At 31.2% G+C, this 22,926-nt stretch overlaps 1 protein-coding gene across 4 annotated transcripts in view; it reads left to right on the top strand.

Moving 5' to 3' along the window:
* Window positions 1-22,926, top strand: part of LOC122568873 (protein cycle) — a 120,801-nt gene that overhangs the window by 90,928 nt on the left and 6,947 nt on the right. For 2 of the 4 annotated variants that reach the window (XM_043729121.1, XM_043729123.1), the window contains 7 exons: window positions 4,528-4,620; window positions 5,735-5,852; window positions 15,595-15,777; window positions 18,860-19,100; window positions 20,858-20,996; window positions 22,291-22,409; window positions 22,487-22,569. In XM_043729121.1, the coding sequence (XP_043585056.1) occupies window positions 4,528-4,620; window positions 5,735-5,852; window positions 15,595-15,777; window positions 18,860-19,100; window positions 20,858-20,996; window positions 22,291-22,409; window positions 22,487-22,569 (976 nt within the window). Of the gene's footprint in view, window positions 1-4,527; window positions 4,621-5,734; window positions 5,853-15,594; window positions 15,778-18,859; window positions 19,101-20,857; window positions 20,997-22,290; window positions 22,410-22,486; window positions 22,570-22,676; window positions 22,897-22,926 lie in introns of those variants that run through there. The other 2 variants (XM_043729125.1, XM_043729124.1) reach the window with 2 other exon arrangements.

The following is a 22,926-nucleotide window of genomic DNA, read 5'->3' as shown; positions in this document are numbered from 1 at the left end:
TTTGTAGGTACAGCACTCAAAAAATTTATAAAAATTGTCGCAAATACAGCAAATTTAGCCATCGCTAAAACCTTTATTTTGTTTAGACATATTAATATGAAAATACAATTTCTAGTTGTACACTGTCGTTCATAAATATCAGGATACTTACAGAAACTTAAATAAACTAAAAACATCATTAGGAGATTATGAAAACCTTTAAGGATTATTATCTCATTCGAAATAATAGCATAATACAATATTATAATAATAATTTCATAATTTGCAATAATAATAAAATTTATCTTCCTCTTTGCATTATCTCTGCCCCCATGTTCGTGTCATTACTTTCACCAGTTCTGATGTAATTTACCTATTTAATATAATTCAAGTTAAACAATCGTAGGAATCCTCATTGTATAATTATTATGATTTATTATGCTACGATAGCTCTTCCAAATAGCTTTAATTTTTGCTACATGACTACATAGTATATTAGATGACAATCTTACGTGAACACAAAATTCCAACTAATTAGTAATTATTTTCATGGTAACGTAGATTAATTTAGCAAGTGTTCTAATAATGATAATGAAAGGGAATGTGTATTCTCTGCCGATAAATTTGTAGGGGATAATCAATAGACAGAATTTTCAGTTAATCGCAGAAAAATAACATGTCTGATATTTAATCAGAATCGTGATCAAATGTGGATTTATTGGACATCAAAGTATTAAATGGGAATTAAGTTTCTTCTATCCAGGCATTTTTGTTTATTAATGTTTTATATCAAAGAGCATCATAACATGCAATTATAGAGATACGCATCTTCAGCCCATAAACGTTACAACATCTTTCCGAGGAGTAATAGGGAATGCAACTTATCTCACGGGACATCTGTCGATTAAATTGATTGATACTGCATCATAACCATATCTGCGATGCCATTTAAATTCTGCAGAGGTTTTCTCGGCTTATAGTTCGATGTTTAAACGAAACAAGTTTATTTTCGTTTTATTCAAAAATATTAATTCTGTGACAAAGAAATTGCTACAGAAAATTATTATAGAAAATAATCATCGTGCAGTTTTTAGAGGTTATGGCTAAACAAATTCTGCCGCAACGAATGATTCTTTTCGTCAACTCTGATATCTTCATCTTACTTTATATGCTATTTTCATTTTGCGAGTATTTTATACGTTATTTCTTTCTTAAATATTGTAATAAATTGTTTTCGAAATTTAGAGTTTTAAGAAAGTCGGTAGGGAAATTTGTACAGAATTTTTTATGTTATTTTCAATAGAAATCATTTATATGATTAATACTTAAGGACAAAAATCATGCAAACAGTAACACAATAATTATTCATCCATTTTTTCAATCATTTTTTTAATTAAATTATGGAAACACACCTAACCTCAATAGCAAATTTTATCGCTAATCTACTAAATTGTGTATTTCATATTTATACTATAGTAAGTGAGTTATGTAATGCGTTAATGTATGTCTGGAAACGATGCCAAATATCAACCCACGATTTTTTAATAAAATGGAATAAAAAACTAATTATTTTGGGTAATCAATTTTGATCAGATAAACTGCTAGATGAGTAAACCCTGCGTTCAAATTTCTTTAAGTAAAGTGACATTTTTGGTTTTATTATTTATACGACTATTGTCACATTTAGTAACATTTATTTGAAATATTTTGTTATTCTATATAATTAAGGAACTATGATGGCAAATACTCTCTGTAAAAATAAATATGTTCGACATTCAAAATTATTTTATTAGATGTTCAGAATAATGTGACACGTTGAATATGTACAAATAGTATGAATAAGCACATTACGTCTTTTAATAATACCAGTTGAGAAGAAATGAACGGTATGTGTGGTTAGTACAAAATTGTTTATTAGCAGATACATTAGATTACAGCAAGACTTTCATCTCTCATGACACGGTAGAATGAATTTGTTACACAACCTAATATAATCACGTTAAAATGTAATTTTAATCTCAACTTAGGTCTTCCTGTGTTTAATCGCGTCAAACGCAAATAACGTTTAATTTCAACATTCGTTTCAACATTCTTCACTCCACTAGCCGAACTAATATCTTGAACAATTACCTCCTACAACCATTAACGAGAAAAACTAAAAGAAGGGAGACTAGGTTTAGCAAGAAACAATCGGTTGAAATTGATCAGACATCCGGTACGACGTGTACAACTTTTGCTTGTTACCCTGAAAGCCCGACGCGCATGGATCCTTATCGAATGATCGCGATAGTGCGAGAGCAGCAGCGCGTCAATGTTCGTATGCGTATCGTCAATCTCCTTGGCAGGTAAGCCAGCCAGACTAAGTGCGTTGTCGTTGCGTAATCGACATTTGCGAAGCCTGTGACGATATATCTTCAGTTCTATACAACATTCATTAACGTCCGTACGCCCCTATGTACTTAAACCAGTCCATTCGCTGTTACGAGATTTACACAATTTACATGCGATCGAATTCCACGTTTGCGATCAGGATGAGTCGCCTCGAGTATCCTGGTGATCCATTTGGAAATACTCGTCGCTGGAACCTATTCGATTTTCAGATTGACTTTTACCACCGAGTCGAAAATAGGTACGGTTAATTGGTACAGAATGAAAGATGCTATCGTGTATTTGTTTATTTAATTAGTTGTATTAGGCGTCAAATAATGTATGTGGCATAGTAGAAACATGGAACATTTGCAGGGAAGATCTTACCGGGGGGGGGGGGGGGGCAGAAGCGGCCTGGTGTCCGTGCGGATTTCCTCCGCGTTAATAAAAAAAGAAAAGAAAGGGAAAATCTTACAGCAGTTTCACTTTCAAATCTTCTTCCCGTAACCTTTAACAAATTTCATTGATTGATTACTAACATTGCAACAACACGATTAACCAACATGGTTCGAGTTAGGAAAATCTCGAAACTTCCTAACTCAGGAATGTATCATTTTAAACCTTTTTCAAAGTTAGCTACTAGCGAAAGATATCACTGGATATACTCGATTATTTAATCGCTTCCCATCAGATGATATCTATTTGTTCATAGAAGAATAAAGGATATTCCCAAGGAAAATTCGATAATCCTGTAATTTGATTAATTCTATTTTTCAGTTTTTCCATAGAAAATGTTGTCGGTTCCTGAATTTATTTTACGGACCAGCAATCACAAGTAGCAAACTCACTATACGGAATTATATACTTCTTCTTCTCAATGTGTGTATATTCGTGTAATTTACGTCTTAATTTCTTCGGTACAAATTTTATGTTTTAGTCGTTGATAGTGCAAGTATTGGCCATTAATCCTGTGATTTATTAGACAAGTTTCTGTTAGAAAACGGTTCAGGCGACACAAGTTACATAATAGTTACATACATGCAAATTCTTTATGTATCAAATAAATAAACAGTAAATAGGTTTATTTAAATGACACTGACGAGATTCCTCCTCAGAAGTGATTTTAAGGAATTGGAATTTATTAAAAGATTGATGGATTTTTAATAAAAACAAATACCCAAGTACATGTTAATAAGCTGTAAATTATATATTGAATGAAACATTATTATGTAGATGTAAAAGTAACATGATTTATATATCTATTTATTTATTTATTTATTTATTTATTTATTTCAGCTTATCTATTTCTCTTTTTTCTATTCAGATACTAGACGATTAAATTGTTTTACTTACTTCAAGGTTTTCTGATCTTATAATTTTCAATTTTACTACTAACCGCTTCATTCGAGCTAATTACTTAACTTAATTAATTAAGTAACTTAATTCAAGTTACGTCGCATAGTCGATAAACTGCGTAAAAAGAAAAAATAGTTTTTATATTTATCATAATCAAACAACAAGTAATCGAACAAAAGTACAATCGAACAAAATACAAGTAAAGTAAATATGTGTTATAATATTTAAAAAGTGAAATAAGTCTCTATTTACATTCGATAGCATTCATAAGAATATGAATTTATAGAAACATGTGTGTGGTTCACGTATAATACGTAGAATTCGTAAGAAAATATTTTTCTATAAAATGCTGTTGTATAGATTTTCCTATAGCTTTATTAATATGCAAAAATAAAAAAAATATACATTTTTTTACGTAAAATAGGAATATAAAGGTGAAACGTTAGAAAATATAAAAAAATGTCTAAAGTTTAAGAAAGAAACAGCAAGAAATAAAAACTTTACATTAAAGCTAAATAATTCTCCTAAATAACTCGTAACAATTAAAATCGAGTAAAATGAGTAAAAGAAAAATATTTGTATTACAAAAGAAAATTTGCTACATAATTTACAAAACGCTTCTCCATCTGTGTAGAGTTCGTCAAAGTTAGAACATTTATCAAATTACTAATTCGTTGATTGCTTTTTTTTCAAGCTCAGAAAATTGAAATAACTTCAAACAATTATCAATAACAATATCCATCGATTTCCCATGATATTCATTGCATAATCGCAATTAATATTTGATCTAGGTGACGTAATCAAAGGCGCCTTCTCTTGTTTCAGGCTGCGGAGGGTTTTGTCTTCGTGGTGGGCTGTGATCGTGGAAGAATTCTTTATGTATCCGAGTCTGTTTTGCAGACACTCAATTATTCTCAGGTATCCAGTCTCTGTTTCTTTCGATACGCTGGTAATAAAACACGAGTAATAAAATAAATTTCTTCGAGCGTTATATCTAAAATAGAAATAGCATACCTAGTAATAAAATAAATCTATCCTCTGTGATCTGTAAATTGTGCAATATAATACTGTCCGTAACGAGACATAATGTCTAGCATATATGTTCCCTCATTTACAATTGTAATTTTATCCGCGTTATTTTTGGTATAAAAATGAAAATCCTGAGCGGCTCGAAATCCCTACCGGACCACCAGGAATTTTTCCAAACTATCTATATTCTATAACAAGAATAAAATCTTTATTAAAATACGATTGCAACAAATTTCACAGTGAAGTTAACATATTTGAAAAGTGGATTAAAATGAAGAACACAAATAGGATTGACGATACTAAGAATGTTGGAAAATTACTTTAAAAGCGAAATAGGAATTACTTTAAAAGCGAACCAAGGAGCTCAGAAAATGTTGACTTAGTCTACAGATTGAAATAACATGATTGCGGAAATATGATCTCTTCCTTCTCATTTATTTGAATGCTTTTGTAGAATATTTACATTTATACGCATAGTGCTACAAAATGGTTATTATTACTTTATATTTATATTATAAATATATATAATAAGTATATAATAAGTTATGCTATATTGCGCAACTATAGTGTACGAAAGGTACCATGCACATGTCGGGTAACATTGAAAGTAAATAGAAAAAAAATGTGGAAGCTTGCTAAATTTAAAATCTCACATTTTTTAAGATGTATCAAAATAAATGATTTCTCCTTATTACATTATTTTATTATACAAATGTTTGTAAAATTTGATTGAAAAATATTATGTAGAAAAATTGTTTACATTTACATGTACAAGGTGTAATACATTTTTTTATATAAATAGTCCTTTTATAGGATGTGCAAACAGTTTTTTGAATGATTATACGTGCACAGTTTCCCAAAGAAAATCAATTGCAATTCTTTTCTTCCTTTTACCTGGACCTTGGGAATGAAACAATTAGTAAAGTGTACAGTTTTATAGCATGAAAATTTTAAATATAGAAAGATTGTATATTATAGAAATGAATTTTTTATGTCTGCACAGGGTGACCTGTTGGGTCAAAGTTGGTTCGATATCCTGCATCCAAAAGATGTTGCCAAGGTAAAGGAACAGTTGTCCTCTTCGGATCTTAGTCCACGCGAACGATTAATAGATGCCAAAAGTACGTACCAATGTTGCACGATTTGTCTGTGTCCACGTGTTAACGCGTGTTCACTGTTAAATAATCTCTTGACTTTATTTTAAGATCGTCCGTATTTATATCTAGTAAAAATTACTTATTATAACTTGTATCATATATTTGAAAAGTATTTTCTCACGTAGAATTTGGATAATTTAATCGAGAGAAATTTACAATAGTGATATAAATTAATAACACAAATCTTCTCAACCTGCCAGTATTTAAAAATACAAAGTTTCTTAAGATAATAGTGTGCCGTTTAGTAATGTTAAAAGGTAAAAATTATTAGGTAGAATAATGCAAGAGATGCTGAAGCATCTTTATTGTAAGAGGAATTTAATAATACCTTGTTTGATGCGTTTATAATTTTATGATAGGTTTAACAGCTTAATCATACACTTCTTTTAAACGCTCCTTTTAGTTCAACGTTTCCAATAAATTGGTAAATCACGACTTCTAACACGCCTGCTATTATTTATAACCATCCATTGTTGCAATTCTCCATAAACAAAAGTACAACAGTTAAAATGGTCTTATTGTTATCAGTAACATCTCTCTAAAATTTTATTAAGCTTTTACCGAGCTTCGATCGAATCAAGTGGAACAAGCAGCAAGTGTCTGAAATGCGTTTTTAAATCTTCCATTTATAACATTTATGTGTGAATTTACAAAGTGCAATCGATGATCAACACCACTTATTCTGCTATAGAACAATTACCAATTCGACGAACTAAATTTATACATTTTTATCGTGGTCATTAAATTTATAAAAAAGAAGATGAAAGTGTACGAAATCTATTTCAAACAATTCATTGTTGAAAAACCAAAATATTTTAAAAGAACATCGTGGAGCTCAGCAATAAATGGCAAAAGTACATTATTCGATAAAATGTTAATTTCAGGAAAATGTCATTGATATGAGCTGCTTAAAAGTCTACTGATCTGTTCGATAAATTATATACAGGAAACTAACGACGTTACAAACATTATCCTTTGAAATGGAATCTTAGTTGCCATTGTTTCTGTAAATATGGAAAACTGGACAAGATAAACACAGATATAAAAATATGGTATTATATTGGCATTGTAGTATCGGGTAAATTTAGATATAAATTTTTCCCCGACTATTTACAATTTATTTACAATAAGTTGACTATACAGATATTAATTAGACAGAAAAGGATGGTTGTTTAACTGGAACTAAATGCAAAAATCACACTTTATCTCAAACAACTCTCACAACTCATCAACGCTAGCAATTCTATCTCTCAACAACGCTAACAACTCTCGCAACTTAACAACGCTAACAACTCTATCTCTCAACAACACTAACAACTCTCGCAACTCAACAAAGCTAATAACTCTATCTCTCAACGACGCTAACAACTCTAGCAATTCGATAACGCTAACAACTCTAGCAACTCGATAACGCTAACAACTCTCGCAACTCGACAACGCTAACAACTCTATCTATCAACAACACTAACAACTCTAGCAACTCGACAACGCTAACAACTCTCGCAACTCGACAAAGTTAACAACTCTAGCAACTCGATAACGCTAACAACTCTATCTCTCAACAACACTAACAACTCTCGCAACTCGACAAAGCTAATAACTCTATCTCTCAACAACATTAACAACTCTCGCAACTCGACAAAGCTAACAACTCTAGCAACTCGATAGCGCTAACAATTCTCGCAACTCGACAACGCTAACAACTCTCGCAACTCGATAACGCTAACAACTCTCGCAACTCGACAACGCTAACAACTCTACTCCTCGACTTCTAGACTATCACTGACTCTCAACGCTCCTTGAAACCAAAATCGTCCTTCTTCTCTAGCGTTCGTTTCCTTTTTTGTTTTATCTCACTACGTCCATGCTCCCAAGAACTAGGTGACCTTAGTGACATAGGCTTTCTTCGATGTAAACTAACAACTGAAGGTCAGACGACACTGTTTTTATGCTTTGATCGATCTCTACTTAGGCCTTTTTTTTCACGATACTACACTAGAGTACATAATCATGTACATAGATATTAAAATGTCAGATTTTGAAATAAAAGATATTGTTTTATGACGCGGAAAGAAATATGCAATTTTTAAATTGTAGAGGAATTCAGAAAATATGGAAGAAAAATAAGATTTCTCCGCCATAATAGTAAGCCTCGGTAGCATTATACTGAATTGATATGATCAAAGCAAGACTGCCAAAAGAATCAAATATAAGAGAACCACTTTGTTCCGTACAAAGCCAGTTTGACTATAGACGTAAGTGGAAGTCGTACTTAATACATGTACTTAATACATCAAATACAAAAATATATAAAATACGTAGAAGATACGACAACTTTATTCAAATTTCATTGCTTCATTAGCGTCTGTAAAAATGCAAATATACATAAATATTTTCGGTCTATTAATTCGTACATTCGTGTTATACATAACAATTTGTATATTTTTAATATTCATATACTCTTATGATTAATATAGTAGATTTCTTTTTATTAGAACGAAATCTTAATTAGTATCCATAAATGTACTCCTGATGATTAGATCAAATTATTTGAACGTAAACTCCTATCATAAACGAAAGATCATACGTAATGGTGAGAATCAATGAACTACTATTATCTACATTGCTTATGCCCCGATTAATTCAGATAAATGGAGTTCTTCTATAGTAAAATTGACAAATGTACAAAAAGTCTAATTGGTCAATTTGGTCTCTATGAAGCTCACATTGCTTACAGGTTTTCCTTAAATCGCTACAAAACTTCCGATCAACTCGATATATTACTGAGAAACATTTTAGAGAAATAAGAAGCACGTTAAAGGCGAGAAATTAATGCTCCTTCAAAAATATCACAATCCTGACGAAATAATTTTTATCAGTCAACCACATGCGTCCACTTTCCCCTCACGAATCCATTAATTATGACACCTTTCGACATTCCCTCGGTCGGTTCCAGGACCGTTAAGTACTTGTTGCTCGTCAATGCGAGTTACATTCTGATAAATGTCAGTCGTTCGGCAGCATCTGCCTGTCGATAAACATCTTCGAATTAGCGCCGCGAGATAAGCGGCTTACGAAAGAAACTCGTTTAAAGGAGAGAAAAGCGGTACTGCTTATGTGCGGCCAGGATCTCGAGGATGTTACGTGCTGGTACGATTTACGCGCGGAGTACTTTGAGACGAGGTCTCACGGTCGTTAATCATCGATGCTTGTTGCAAAGGAATTAATAAACCGGGGACTGAGCTGGAAAATGGTCGGTATCGCGCATTCGCTGACACTTTTGATGGCTAATTGATCAAGTGTCGAAGCGTCATTATAACGGTAACACCGTAAGAATGCCGGTAATTGCAAGATTTGTATGCAAATGACACGCGAGTATCTGCCATCCATTGCGTTTCGAATAAAGATTCGAATAAAGTAATTGGTCGAAATTATGTATATATACATGTGTGTGTGCGTGTGACTTGGTTTTGCAATATTCTTGCTTATAGTAACCTGGCTTTATTATTGAAGAATAAAATAACGTAAGAAATTTATACAAAGCCGAATACTGAAAATTCAGTTTGAAAGTTTGTAACATTTTAATTTACGAGAAAATTGTCTAATCGCATTTATTAAATTCTTTCATAATAAACATAAGATAACAAAAATGGAATTCATCAGATCAAACATAGTAAATCAAATTAACGATAAGATAAAATTTCTTCTTCTTTCGATTTCGGTCCATGAACTGAGTAAATTCTCAAAAATCCCGTACACCCTCGTCAAATTCCTCATATCCATAGTCAATCGTAATGTCCATTCGTCGCGTCTTATGCACTATATCTTGAGGTGTATATATATGTTGTCCGGATATTAGTTGTAGTTGGCTATAGATGTCGCTGCTGGGGGGTGTAGGTGGTACTGCTGTATTTTCTTCCTATTTAAGAATCGTGGAAGAAAAATCGAACTTCGGTTGCTGGGCATTCGATCCCGGGTTCCGAACGTTCGTAACCTAAGGCGCTAACCACTTTTTTTTTTTTAATAACGTTTATTGTCCAGAAAAATGAGTATTACATAGTATGTTATTCACAATAAACAATGAATTTCGGTTGAAGGTTGTTTTAGGCAAAAGTACCGATACGTGACGGTACGACATAGCCATACAATATTTGTGTGTCGGGGTTACATTTTGTTTTTTAGCGTTGCAATTATAAATTAGATTTAAGCCGCTGTAGAGCGGTGCTTATATATGATATTGTTTATTTTTCTTCTTATTTCTGTCCTGAAAACCTGGTCGTAAAAACAGGTCAGTTCGGTAGTCTACGGTATTTTGGGAATGGATGGAGGAGGGAGCAAGAGGTGGGGAAAGGAGGGGTGTCCGGTATAATTATTTACAATATTTACAATGTTTATAGTATTTACACTATTTTACACGGCGGGGGATTTAAGATTGGCCGTTCTGAAGCTCTTTCTTTTGTTATTTATTTTTTTTTTTAAGGCGCTAACCACTGCGCTGCCGTTGTCCGTTGTTAGTTAGTGTCGAGTGGCGGTACTTATGTTGTCGAGTGCCTTCATAATCTCATACGCAATTGTCATTTATATATTTCCCCTCGTATTTCTCGTAACAGTATGTGTAGGTAAGCAAAGGTCATTTTCATTGTTATTTCGCTTAGATTCTTTTGATTTAATTTTTCTACTCATCAACTTTTGTCTTTTACTGTTATTGCTAGAGAATTACACGTTAATTTATGAACAATGGAGTTGCAAAGAGAATCTTTTACATGTCCTTTTTGCCCTGTATAATTGTGCCGCAGAGTGTACGAACATAATCTCCTGCTTACAAGTAAATACCAAGGCGGAAATGAGCGGCAACAACTTTTTCAACATAATATAAATAGAGAGCGTTAATATACACTCTTAGCCCAGCTGTGCTATTTTTAATTTCTCAATGACGCGTGTAAAGTTTTTCATCTGTAACGTATATCAAAATATTATGAGCTCAGAATATGCAGCTTGCTGGAAATAAGTCACAATGTCGTAGATGTTTGTATACAGCAAAGAAAAACTGTTCCATACTGTAGTATCGTAAACCATTATAATTAGTTTATTTACAATAAATCGATTAAACAGTAAACGATTGTTATTTAACATGAACTAATCGCAACAACATATTATAATTAAGACAACTAGATAATTAGTTAGTAACTCCTGTCACCACGGATTCAACCCTCTCTCAAAAACACTAGCAACACTATCTCGACAACGCAGTTTGCACTCTCTGGCTTTTCAACTTATACTGTTGTTAATTCGTTTATGTCCCTTAGCAACCCCTTATCTTCTGTCTTAGCCTCATATCTTTTGTCTTAATCCCACCACGCACATGCTCAACAACCGCTTGTTTATAATTCGCACGACATCCCCCAGGCCCCTCGTCCACGATANCTACAATACTAACGTCGAAATGATAGCACACTCTGTTAATATGTTTAGAAATTGCTCAGTAGTTCATGATCTATTCACGAGTAAAGATTACAGTACAATATTATATAAATTTGTAACTATGGGACGCGGAGAAAGATTAAACGAGTCTGGAAAAAAGCAAATTCTTGAACTAAAACAGCAACGGTTATCAGTAGCAAAAATATCGAAAGTAATAAAAAGAAGTCGTAGAGTGATACACAATTTTTTAAAAAATGTTGAAGATTATGGCAAAAAGGAAAGTACTGGTCGGCCGTCATCGTTATCCGATTGTGATAAGCGAGCAATTTTGCGTGTAGCTTCCAACTCGCAGTTAACAACGAAGCAAATAATGGAGAAATCTAATGTTAGTGCCAGTGTTTCAAGTGTTCGTCGAGTTCTACTATCCTGCAAAAATATTGAGAGGCTAAAATTGAAAAAGAAACCTTCGTTAACAACAAAACATGAAGTAGAACCTTTACACTTTGCAAAAGGAAGAGTGCATTGGAAAAAGAAATGGAGAAAGATACTATTTTCAGACGAAAAAGGATTCAATTTGGAACTCGAAAATTCATATTCAGTTCGCAAAAATTTGTTATTCGACCTAATAATACCGAGTCTCGTCCGTTTTTAACAAAAGTGAAGTATATAGATTTATAATAACGTACAATCATATCAAACTTCTGGTTTAACAGCGAATGCATAAATATTGTAAAAAATTCTAGAAGGTATATAAAAGAAGTGTCTGTTCGTCATGTGTGTGTCGCGTAAACTTCAGGGTTAGATGATAAAAGAAAAGAAGGCTGAGTCGTAACCCAACTATTAATTTTCTTCCATCGAACTTTATTATAATTTTGACACTTACAAGAAATAGAATGACACTGAACCGGAGAAAGGGGCTGTGCAGGAACAGGAACCAGAACAAGAACAAGAACTGCCCGAGCTGTCTAAAGTCTCGACTTATATACATTTTTGGTTTGAGGACGTTGAGGGGCTCGGTGTAGGTTGTGATGTGGAGAAGTGTTCGAAGGTCAGGGGTCGATGTCTTATCTATGATGTAGACTAAGGTGTGTCATAGCTTTGGTGTAGCCTATGATGATAAGGTGGTGATGTGTGGAAAGGAATGCGAAGCTCGGAGACGATGTCTTATCTCTGATGTAGGTTGAGATGTGATTGACGTTACATGTGTGTCGTAACATTTGTTTATGTTTGTGACAATAATTTTATATAATGGAGCTTAGGTATAGGTAGTAATAGAGAGTTAAATAATCAATTTGAAATCTTAGAACTTTTCGTAGTCTCTATATTCTATGTAAGCTTTTACCTGTTGTTTATATCAAAGACCATTTAGTCTGGTGATTACATAAATTATTCAAATAGATTATTTCAACGAATATGAAAGGGTAATTATTGAAACCAATTAAATATAATGTACATAATTATTACCATGTACATTACACACATTTACAGGAAAAGTACAATTGTAAAGCTTCCTGAAGAAAGGGCTTCTAAATCTATGGCAAACATAAATGTCGAAAGTATTTTCTCGTCAACTAGTCAAATTATTGTATTTATTTTGTAAATATAGGAAGAACAATGTTCTTAATTGTAAATTCAAATGTAGCTAAGGTTAAAAGATTAGAACTAGAACTTTCAATACAATTTACTTAATTCGCTGTTTTCTCTTATGGATCCTTTTTTCAAAATCTATTATCTTCTATTATCTTCTCTGTTATAATTTACATTTATAATGAACTGGAATCGTGAATCATGCTTATACATTAGATTAGACAAGACAAGGTAAACTATTTTTTTGAACTATATTTACAATATTTTCATGTCGCAATCAAACTTATTAACAAGAAATACCTATTTGGTATAGTTTTATAGAATTCAAAGTAAAAAAATTTTAAAGTAACCAGTTGCGTATTAAAAATTTTCAAATTGTCTCGTGAACGAAAGAAAACAACACTTCTAATTGTTTTCAAATTGTAGAGGAACATTCTTAAGAAAGGGAATTAGCTGGTTGGAGTATAACACCATTACGGTTTAACAAGAGATTAATTTCATAACTATGATGCATGCGATGTATTATGGAAAGTGACGAATACGGATTGACTAAAGAAAAGATTGTATACAACATTAACCCCTTAACCTACGATTTACGTTCGAGAATTTTGGGCCGAAAACGTAAACAAGCACGACTTGTGTAGTACGATGATCGGCTCAATCGTAAATATTACGGGCATCGCTCGTAGTACGACGGTCGCGGTTTGTAATTTGCCCCACCACAAATAGCACAGACAAGGCTCGTGATACATTCTTATTATCTCTTCGTATCGTGATCAGTTTCAAGTTATTCTTGGTCACATTCGCGCATCGAAATTTATTTTCATAAATTCTAGAGAAGTATCCTCACAAAACCGAATTATAGAGAACGAGGACAATTATCTTCCGGAGGTATGCCAGAGAGACTGCACGCGAAGCATTGGGCTCATGTTTCAAAACACATTGACCCAACAGCATCAAAATTAAGACCGTGAAAACCTTGTAGAATTTGCCAAAAAAATAAAAAACGTAGAGGAACAACGTGAGAGTGTAAGAAGTGCAAAGTTCCCTTACATTTACCAGAATGTTTCGAATTGTATCACACCATTGCAGATTATTAATTTTCTATTAGTGATTTTTGTATAAATAAACTTTTTGTGGTACTTGCATCTACCACAATTATGTGTATCATAAAGATATTGATACTCCGAGACAAAACAACAACATGATTACAATTGTCCTCTAGCTCATGTGCCGCTACATATGTATACCTATATGTGATAGATGGACATTTATTTAATAATAAATTTCAATATCAGAATTTTTAATCAAATTCGAATTAAACTCAAGTTACAATATAGCATTAATATAAAAAGTTTAGAAATTTTACAAGTGTTCTAATAATAAAAAGAAATATTTCTATATAAAACTACATACGTCATTTAAAAAGCAATGTATATATATTTTTTGAAAAAATTATTATTTGAAACATAGCAATGGTGTGTCAGTATAATGTCTTCACGTCAGAGAGCATCCTACATTTTTGTAATTTATAGGAAAATTAGGTAGAACATAGCAATAAAACATAGTGATAAAACGAATTAAAGTTTAAATAATAATAAATAATAATTAACACGCACATTAAAACAAAACATACTAATACAAAACTAAAGTTATATTCGCAGAATTTTACATAATAAGCGTTGTAAGTTTAAAATTTGGAAACACTATAGACAGCCTAACCCAACACCAACCCTAACCCCAATCCACCTACGCCACATCTTTCGGCCTTCCGGGTGTAGATTAATATGCATTTACCTATCGACTTAATATTTGCTTATATGAATCACGTCTTCGAACTTTACATTTCTTCCTTCTGTCAAGGCCGATTTAACTACAAATATGCGACACGCATCATGCACACGTAACATTTCCCCTCGGGAAATTATGCGAAGAACTTGATATTTGCACGCGACAATACGGTCGTGAATAGAAAAAGGAAACGAAAGCAGCTTCATATTTTTGAAAACGGATTTTATCATTCTCTGTAACACAGTCATCGAAATTTTGATATGATTATATTCAAAAATATAATGTTTCACAGAATTCAAATAAAATACTAACAGATACGTGTTCGTTATCGCATCTTCGTTTAAATAGAATTAATTTTTTCTTTATGCAGTCTTCTTTAACTTCTTTTATACGTTTTGCTTATAAAAACAGGTATATGTCTTCCTTCGTGAAATTGATTTAAACTCAAGAAAATGTCGAAATCTTTTCGAGTAACCTGAAAACATGAATGCAATAAAATTATGTAACAAGATAAAATCATAACCTGAAAAATTGTAATTGAGTGAGACACGAAGTAAATACCTAAATCGCCAATTTTAACTCCTTGACAGGATAATAAAATAACGAGGAATTCAGAATGAACGATATAGAAAATAATTATTTCTTTGCCAGTCAAAATTTCTTGCATTTCTAAGATCAGACACGATAAGCACGCGTCTTCGGTTTCTTAGAGGAAATAAATATTAGTATTCGCGTCATGCATAATGACATTTAAGATGTGAAATTCTATAATACTATGTTTCACGATTGCCTTTTTCTATCTTTCTCAAACTATTTTCTAACCTTACCTTTTAAACAAAGTACAATATTAGACAAATGAATTAGCATTAAAGAATAATATATTCAAATTTGTTTAACATTGTTTTAGCGATGTTACCGGTGAAAACTGATGTGCCTCAGGGTGTATCAAGATTATGTCCTGGTGCACGAAGATCTTTTTTCTGTAGAATGAAACGAAAAGTCGAAGGGGTTCGTTGCAGTGAATTACAAGTGAAAGAGGAGACTGATACTGCTGGCGGATGTCATCGACGAAAAAAGCAACAAAATGTCGGTAAGTATTTATGCGTTATAAAGCGCTATAAAATAATTAGATTACAATTACTAAATGTATATTCTTTCTTACAATTAATCAGGAATATATCGGGGGACTTCTGCAAGATTTACACTGTCCTTCGTCAAAGTAAAATAATAATTATACGTGCCAACTTATTTCTTACACTTCAATCCAATTTTATACTACATTGTATATTTATTCTATTTTATTTTTATTTACAAACATGGTAAGGTATGTTTCTATTTACATGTACGTATATTTATACACTCAAAATTGATAACTCTGGAAGTAAAAGATACGACGACAACAATTTTGAAAAACCTATTCGTACAGAATTGTATACATATACTTCTAGTAATTTTAACAAGAGGTTATTTTATTCTTTTATATAAAAAAGAATGAAATATAAATAAAATCATAACTGTTAAAGATATGTATTGCTGAGAAAGAATGTTAAAAACATATCAATGAAATATGTACAGTATCGCTAGTCCTTTGTCATCAATCCTAAGATCTTACGACTTGAATATTTGCCGCGTGATTTATCAAAGGCGAAAAGTGGACACTACTTCAAAGCCGGGTAAAAGAATCGCTTTACATATCTTCTCCTTTCATTCTTTTTCACTACTTTATATTTTTTGCCATATACAAATATGTATTCTACTTTTCAAGATTAAGAAATTATGAATTATGTAAAATAAATTAGAAGTATAATAAGTATAATAGCTAGGAAAACAGAAAGAATCCTTAAAGAAGAGATAAGGTATTTTCATATAAATGCTTTCCAAGATTAAGAAAGTATGAATTCTGTAAAATAAATTAGAAGTATAATAAGTGTAATAGCCAGCAAAACAGAAAGAATTTCTTAAAGAGGACATAAGGTATTTTCATATAAATGCTGTTTCTTTAACTATTTAAGTTCTTATATTCCTTTAACTAAAATATTTATAAATACATATTATTCGTGTTCTTTATACAATTTTTTCAAGAAATGTATTTCATTATACAATCTATAGTGAATACAAATTTTCCATATATCCCATAATCCCACATATGAGATCATAAACTCTATATATTCTATAATAAAAATTGTTTCTTTCTGGCAATTATAGCACAGTAGAAGTAAGATTATATACTTGTAACTAAAGAAATTGATGATAATTTTAAATATTTAAGAATTTCTATCATATTATTACTGTTTGCAATGCAGATCTTCTGTTTTTTGTATTCTGGTTTAACACTAATCAAAAGTGATAGAAGCATCCATATTATTATGATTAATACTAAAAATAAAAGTGTTGTCTTACAATTTAACAGTTGTTGCGATATCTCTTGTCAAGTTTTTGTTTTACATAATACCATAATTTACTACTCATTATTAGTTGAATGTACATGTCTATTTTCATTTTTAAAACAGGCTTTTTAATTGCCGAGTGACTTTACTTTTGAAATACATCTACAATTAAAATTAAAAAGGCTGACTTCATTAAATATTATAAACTAGTTTTGCTGTAAACAATTAGATGCCATTAATCATTTGCATACAAACAACTAAAATTCAAGTCTGTCAAAGTAATTATTTATAACTATAGCTAATTCTTTGTTATGTCATAAAAATGATAACAAAGGTATGTTTTAGAATATAAATTGAAAAAAGAAATCGTAAAATTAGAATAAATAAATAGTTGGTTCATGTTCGCAAAAACTTTCAGGCCATTTTCTCAAAGATGTTACAATGAATGAGCAAACTATTTGAATAAATACAATCGTAGGAAGATTGACTAAAGGATGTCGTCGTTTTAATGATTCAAATAAACTATCGCGCTATCACTATTCACTCTCCGCGACTTCTGTTTCTTTGAATTCATACATAACGTTTCAGCTTCTCCCAGATTATGTTTTTCATATGTTCTGTGGGTATAAGTAAGAAAAGAATATAACTTATATAAATAAGAAAAATATTCAGAAATTATAACAAAAATAAAAAGGATAATATTTCATGGTATGAGGCATCTATCGCGAATTTATTATTTATATACATGGTGAATTAGTACGAAACAATTGATTATTTACTAAAACTTAACTAAATTCATTGAAATAAAACAGGAAGATTTACTAAAACAGAACAAATTAAAATTAATACAAACTTTATAGAGTAATAAGTTCGATTTTGTACCATTGTCAATTTTATAAATGTAAACGTTGAACATTTTGAAAGGGGGTGTTAATAACTACTGATTACATTAATTATATTGCATAGTAATAGTAGTTATTCCTCTCCTATTCGGTATTCTTTTTATAGCCTTTTAATAAAGCTTCAAACGACCTATGTTTATATAATATTTTTTCCTTCTTCATAACTGTTAATTAATGTAGGTTTGGGGTTGATAATTAATCGATTCACACAGATTCGATTTATCTTTCTATATTTCTCCGCCTCGTACAACACATCTTAACACACAGGATACACTTAGTCTATTAACACGTGGTCGACTTCTAAGACAAAAGAGCGTCGTTAAAAGTCGTACCAACTTAGCTTGTAGTAACTAGCGATCATGCCAACTTAACTTTTCTCAATAATAACCACAGATCATATATTTAATCAAATAAAGTAAAAAACATCTTGCGTATACCGTTCATCTTTCATTCTTCATAGAAATAATATGCAACTAAGTTTTCAATCTCAAGAAAAGAATAAATTTTCTATCAATCTCATAAATCTTTATAAATATTACGAGAATTCAATCTCTTAAGGAAAATGAATTGTCAACTTTACATAACTTTATATCAGTTTGTTCTATGAGTCCTTTGAAAATCATTTTTCGTTAATCATTAAAATTAGAAACACATCTTTTTGAATGTTTTTGCGCAAAGAACTATCTGCTAAAATTGAGAATTAATTTTATCAGAAACAAAAATATCTACCATTTAATTAGTTAATAAATTATGAAGATGCAATGCTGCGTGTACGTAACATTAAATATCAAAGGAAGATACAGTTTAAAATCGTACAAACTAATAATATTGTATACCGTATATAATAATTCCAATAAATGAATCCTGTCGCATATTTTTACAGACTGGAAATATTGTGTAATACAATGTACTGGATATCTGAAGTCCTGGGCGCCTGCAAAAATCGACCTCGAAGAACACGAAGGTGACGGAGATGGAGAAGCTTGCAATCTGTCGTGTTTAGTAGCAGTTGGTCGGTTACAGTCAACGTTACCTACATCTTTGCCTAAAAAGCCACGTTTGAGACCGATAAAGTTCGTCTCGAGACACGCGATGGATGGCAAATTTCTCTTCGTCGACCAGAGGTAAATGATAATAAATATTTCAACGATAATTCTTATATGTGTACCTTAGAACACTTAACGTATCTATATTATTATTTTTGCGTAAAATGTTAAATCATAATACTTAATTTCTTGGAAAATAGTTGATGTACTTTTTATATAATTTTTATCCAATTTTTATAATTTGTATTCAAATTTTGTTTCTTTTCTCCGGTTTTAATGTTGTTTCAACATCGAAAATCATTAGCAACGCTGTCTAAAATTATCATTTTTAGTACTGTTTTGTTTCGGATTTATTTAATTCTTTACATTCACAATTTATCCAATTTGGACATTTGGTAGAATTTTTTAACTGTTTGATTATCATGTAGATGGCTACCCCCAGCGGGATACCATCTTCGTGTTTGTTAGGTTATATCCTTTGTGAGATCTGCAGGGTGATTCCTGGATAGAAATTGAGCGAGACTTATTAAATTTTCGTCTGCATTTAAATATACTGTTCATATTGTTTGACAAGTTAACTCGTTAACTGCTTAATATTGAATTTATCAACCAACTTATTTCACATTTGTACGTTATATGTATGAGCATTCCAACCTATATATCGCTTCTGAATATGATTTATAAAATATTATTTACCTATAATACGAATATTGTTTGGGCTTTATGCTATAAACATGATTTTTTAATTATAACTATTACATAATTAACCTTTCTGTTCATTGGTGGTATTAAAAACACAATTTTCTTCGCATATTACTCAAAGATATCAATAATTCAACAAAAAGAAGATTTATATTCCTTTTAATTTTGTACGTATTCTAAAATCACACTTACAAGTAGAAAGAATTCTAAAATGATCGCTTCACTCCAATTTCAAGTTTCTTTCGTCATATGCGACTCACGATTTCTTCGAAACTTATGTTCTTCGCGATGAGTAGAGTACACCGCAGTAAAAAAATGTTGACCTTGAAAATCATGCTCAAGATTAATTTGGCATCAGACTCTTTTTTACAAATCTCCACCGATCCAGAGGTGTAGAATTAAACGAATGGTGATTTTTAAACTTACTTTTTATACACTCTGTACACATACATACATATACCAGGTTCATTAACAATAACATCTAGACTACAGATTTGTATACAATAGATGAAAATTGTAAGGTACAAAAATGCATACAATCTACATAATATTTAAAAATATTATATATAAAATATATAGTGTAACACTTATTATAAGATTTAATTAGTAAGATACTTATTTACCTAGATTCAACTTAAAAAATTATATTCATCAAAATATGAATTTGCATAGGTATCCACAGTCTAATACTAACAATATAATAAAATTCCATTTATCAGAACCCCATTTATTAGAACTAGAATTTACTGGTATAAAATTTTAATTACCAAGTTAAATTAATTCCTGCAGATTGAATTCGCTTATTTGAATGGGAAAATCAGTAAATTATGTATCTAATACATTTCTGTACATAATTACAATGGCTGTAAGCATTGGCACATCATTGTATTTATTATAACTACATACTGATTAACTAAGTCCAACTGCATTAAATTTCTCATCACGTAGTAGTACCTATGACTACAAAAATTTATTGCTTAGCAGAACCTTCTAGAAAATAGAAAAACGTTTCTTTGGAGAATAAGAGTGTTTGCTCTCCGATGGGTTCAGATAAATAGAGTTATACTATGTAGCAATAATGATAATGGTTTAAAGTTTAAATAATCCTAATGATAAATAAGAAACGTTCGCAGGGCTACTTTAGTGTTAGGTTTCCTACCACAAGAGCTACTTGGCACGAGTATGTACGAATATTATCATCACGATGATATCCCTCATCTAGCGGAATCTCATAAAGCTGCTCTTCAAGCATCCGAGTGCGCCACCACGCAAGTAAGTCACCACATTCATGTAACTCCTTCCTATCTGACTCTTTTGCAATGATAATGATCACTATTTGAAATTTTAATTTCCATTACGTTATCGATGCAGTCGTTATTCCCCGTTACATGCATTCTCAATTGTTACAACTGGATATTTACTCTTCTATCTCCTAATAAATTTTAAATAAATCACTCAAAGCCAATAGTAGGCGACGTTTGATAAAGCTAATAATTAGACTGAGAATTTCTATGCACTTGCGTGAAATTTAGACATCCAAAAATATGTGTTAAGTGAAAAAAAATCTCTACTTAGGCTTCCATTTTTTTATTTGGGTTTCATAAAAATATAGATTCTTATAAAACTTTGCAGTTCACTAATTATGCATCTAATATACAGGGTGGTTGGTAACTGGTGGTACAAGCGAAAAGGGGGTGATTTTACGCGAAAAGAGAAGTCGAAAATATAGAATAAAAATTTTTCGTTTGAGGCTTTGTTTTCGAGAAAATCGACTTTGAATTTTCGCATTATCACGTCTGGGCTGGCATAATCGGACATCTAATTATTGGGCCATATTTTTTCGAAAGAAATGTAACGTCAGCATATATACATACAAATCTCAGGCAATTATAATCGGGTTAAATCATAAAGACTAAAGTATTGAGGATTTTCCCAAGAATTCCAAAGGGAAGGCCCCGGTGTCCTTTCATCTCCGACATATATATATTTTTTTTTTTTTTCAAAAATGATTGACTTTAAGGTTTGAATCTATCTCGAAAACAAAGAATTCTCTGTTGCCAACAATTCAGTTTTCGTAATAACAGTCACCACACAAAGAATTGAACTATTTGAACACACTATTTGAATAGCGTCTATTGTGGCAGTTTCAAAATACATTTTCTCTTTCCTAATCATTATTTCAAATTTATAATAAACACAATATTTGATAAAGTTAAATAAAGAATCATTATCAACAATATCAAAAATAATCCTCAAACGCTATCATGGATGAAGTTACACCTCATGTGAATTTTATTTTAATATTATCGTCTTATAACAATATTAAATATAATAAATATTAACATTATTTGTAGCTGCTGCAAACAATAATGTTTCTTTTCTTTATCCATACACTATCGAATACTAATAAAAGATTTAATTCTTCTTGTATAACTTTATTAATCGTTCAATTTAAAAAAGATTTTCTGCAGTAAACTTCCATCCAAGGTAGCTTTTAAAGATTAATTATCGCATCTATGTCTAAGGAGAATGAGAATTTTGTAACAAGAACGATATTTCTGTTTAGATATACAGATTTAGGACCAAAGGTGCGAGTTTCGTGAAGCTTCAATCCGAATGGAAATCTTTCAGAAATCCATGGACCAAAGATATTGAGTACCTAATAGCGAAAAACTCTGTTACTTCGTAAGTTTTGATAGTAATGTAATAATTCTATATTATTCGGATAAAACACTCGAATTAATGGAAATAAACGTATCTAGCTGTGACTCGCGATCGATCACAAACAGTGGAAACAGATCTGAGGATTCTAGTGTTCAAGGCAATTACGACTACTTTACGCAAAGTAAGTAAAATATACATAGACACATGTATATTTGATATAATTTTACGTATATGTTTAATAAAAATTTAATTCTCGATTTACACGATATATCAATTGCATGATTTCAGTCGGATATTGCTGAAAAAATATGAAAAGATTAATCGGTTCAATGCAGTATTTTAGAATATATTCTCATTGATAAATACGTATATGTATATTGTGTCATCCTTCTCTAATAAAAGATGAAGAAGATCATCAAAGAAAGAGACAAGCTTTAAAAACAGTTTCATGTATAAGAATTATATGTAATATATAAATAAATCGTTCGCTTTGCGCTGAACAATAAAATACAAAAAACCTTGAAACCTATCCTTCCAT

The sequence above is a fragment of the Bombus pyrosoma genome, linkage group LG7 (assembly GCF_014825855.1).
Source record: "Bombus pyrosoma isolate SC7728 linkage group LG7, ASM1482585v1, whole genome shotgun sequence".
NCBI classification, from domain to species: Eukaryota; Metazoa; Arthropoda; class Insecta; order Hymenoptera; family Apidae; genus Bombus; species Bombus pyrosoma.
The sequence above is the reverse complement of the archived record's forward strand: the minus strand, read 5'-3'. Positions and strand labels throughout refer to the sequence as shown.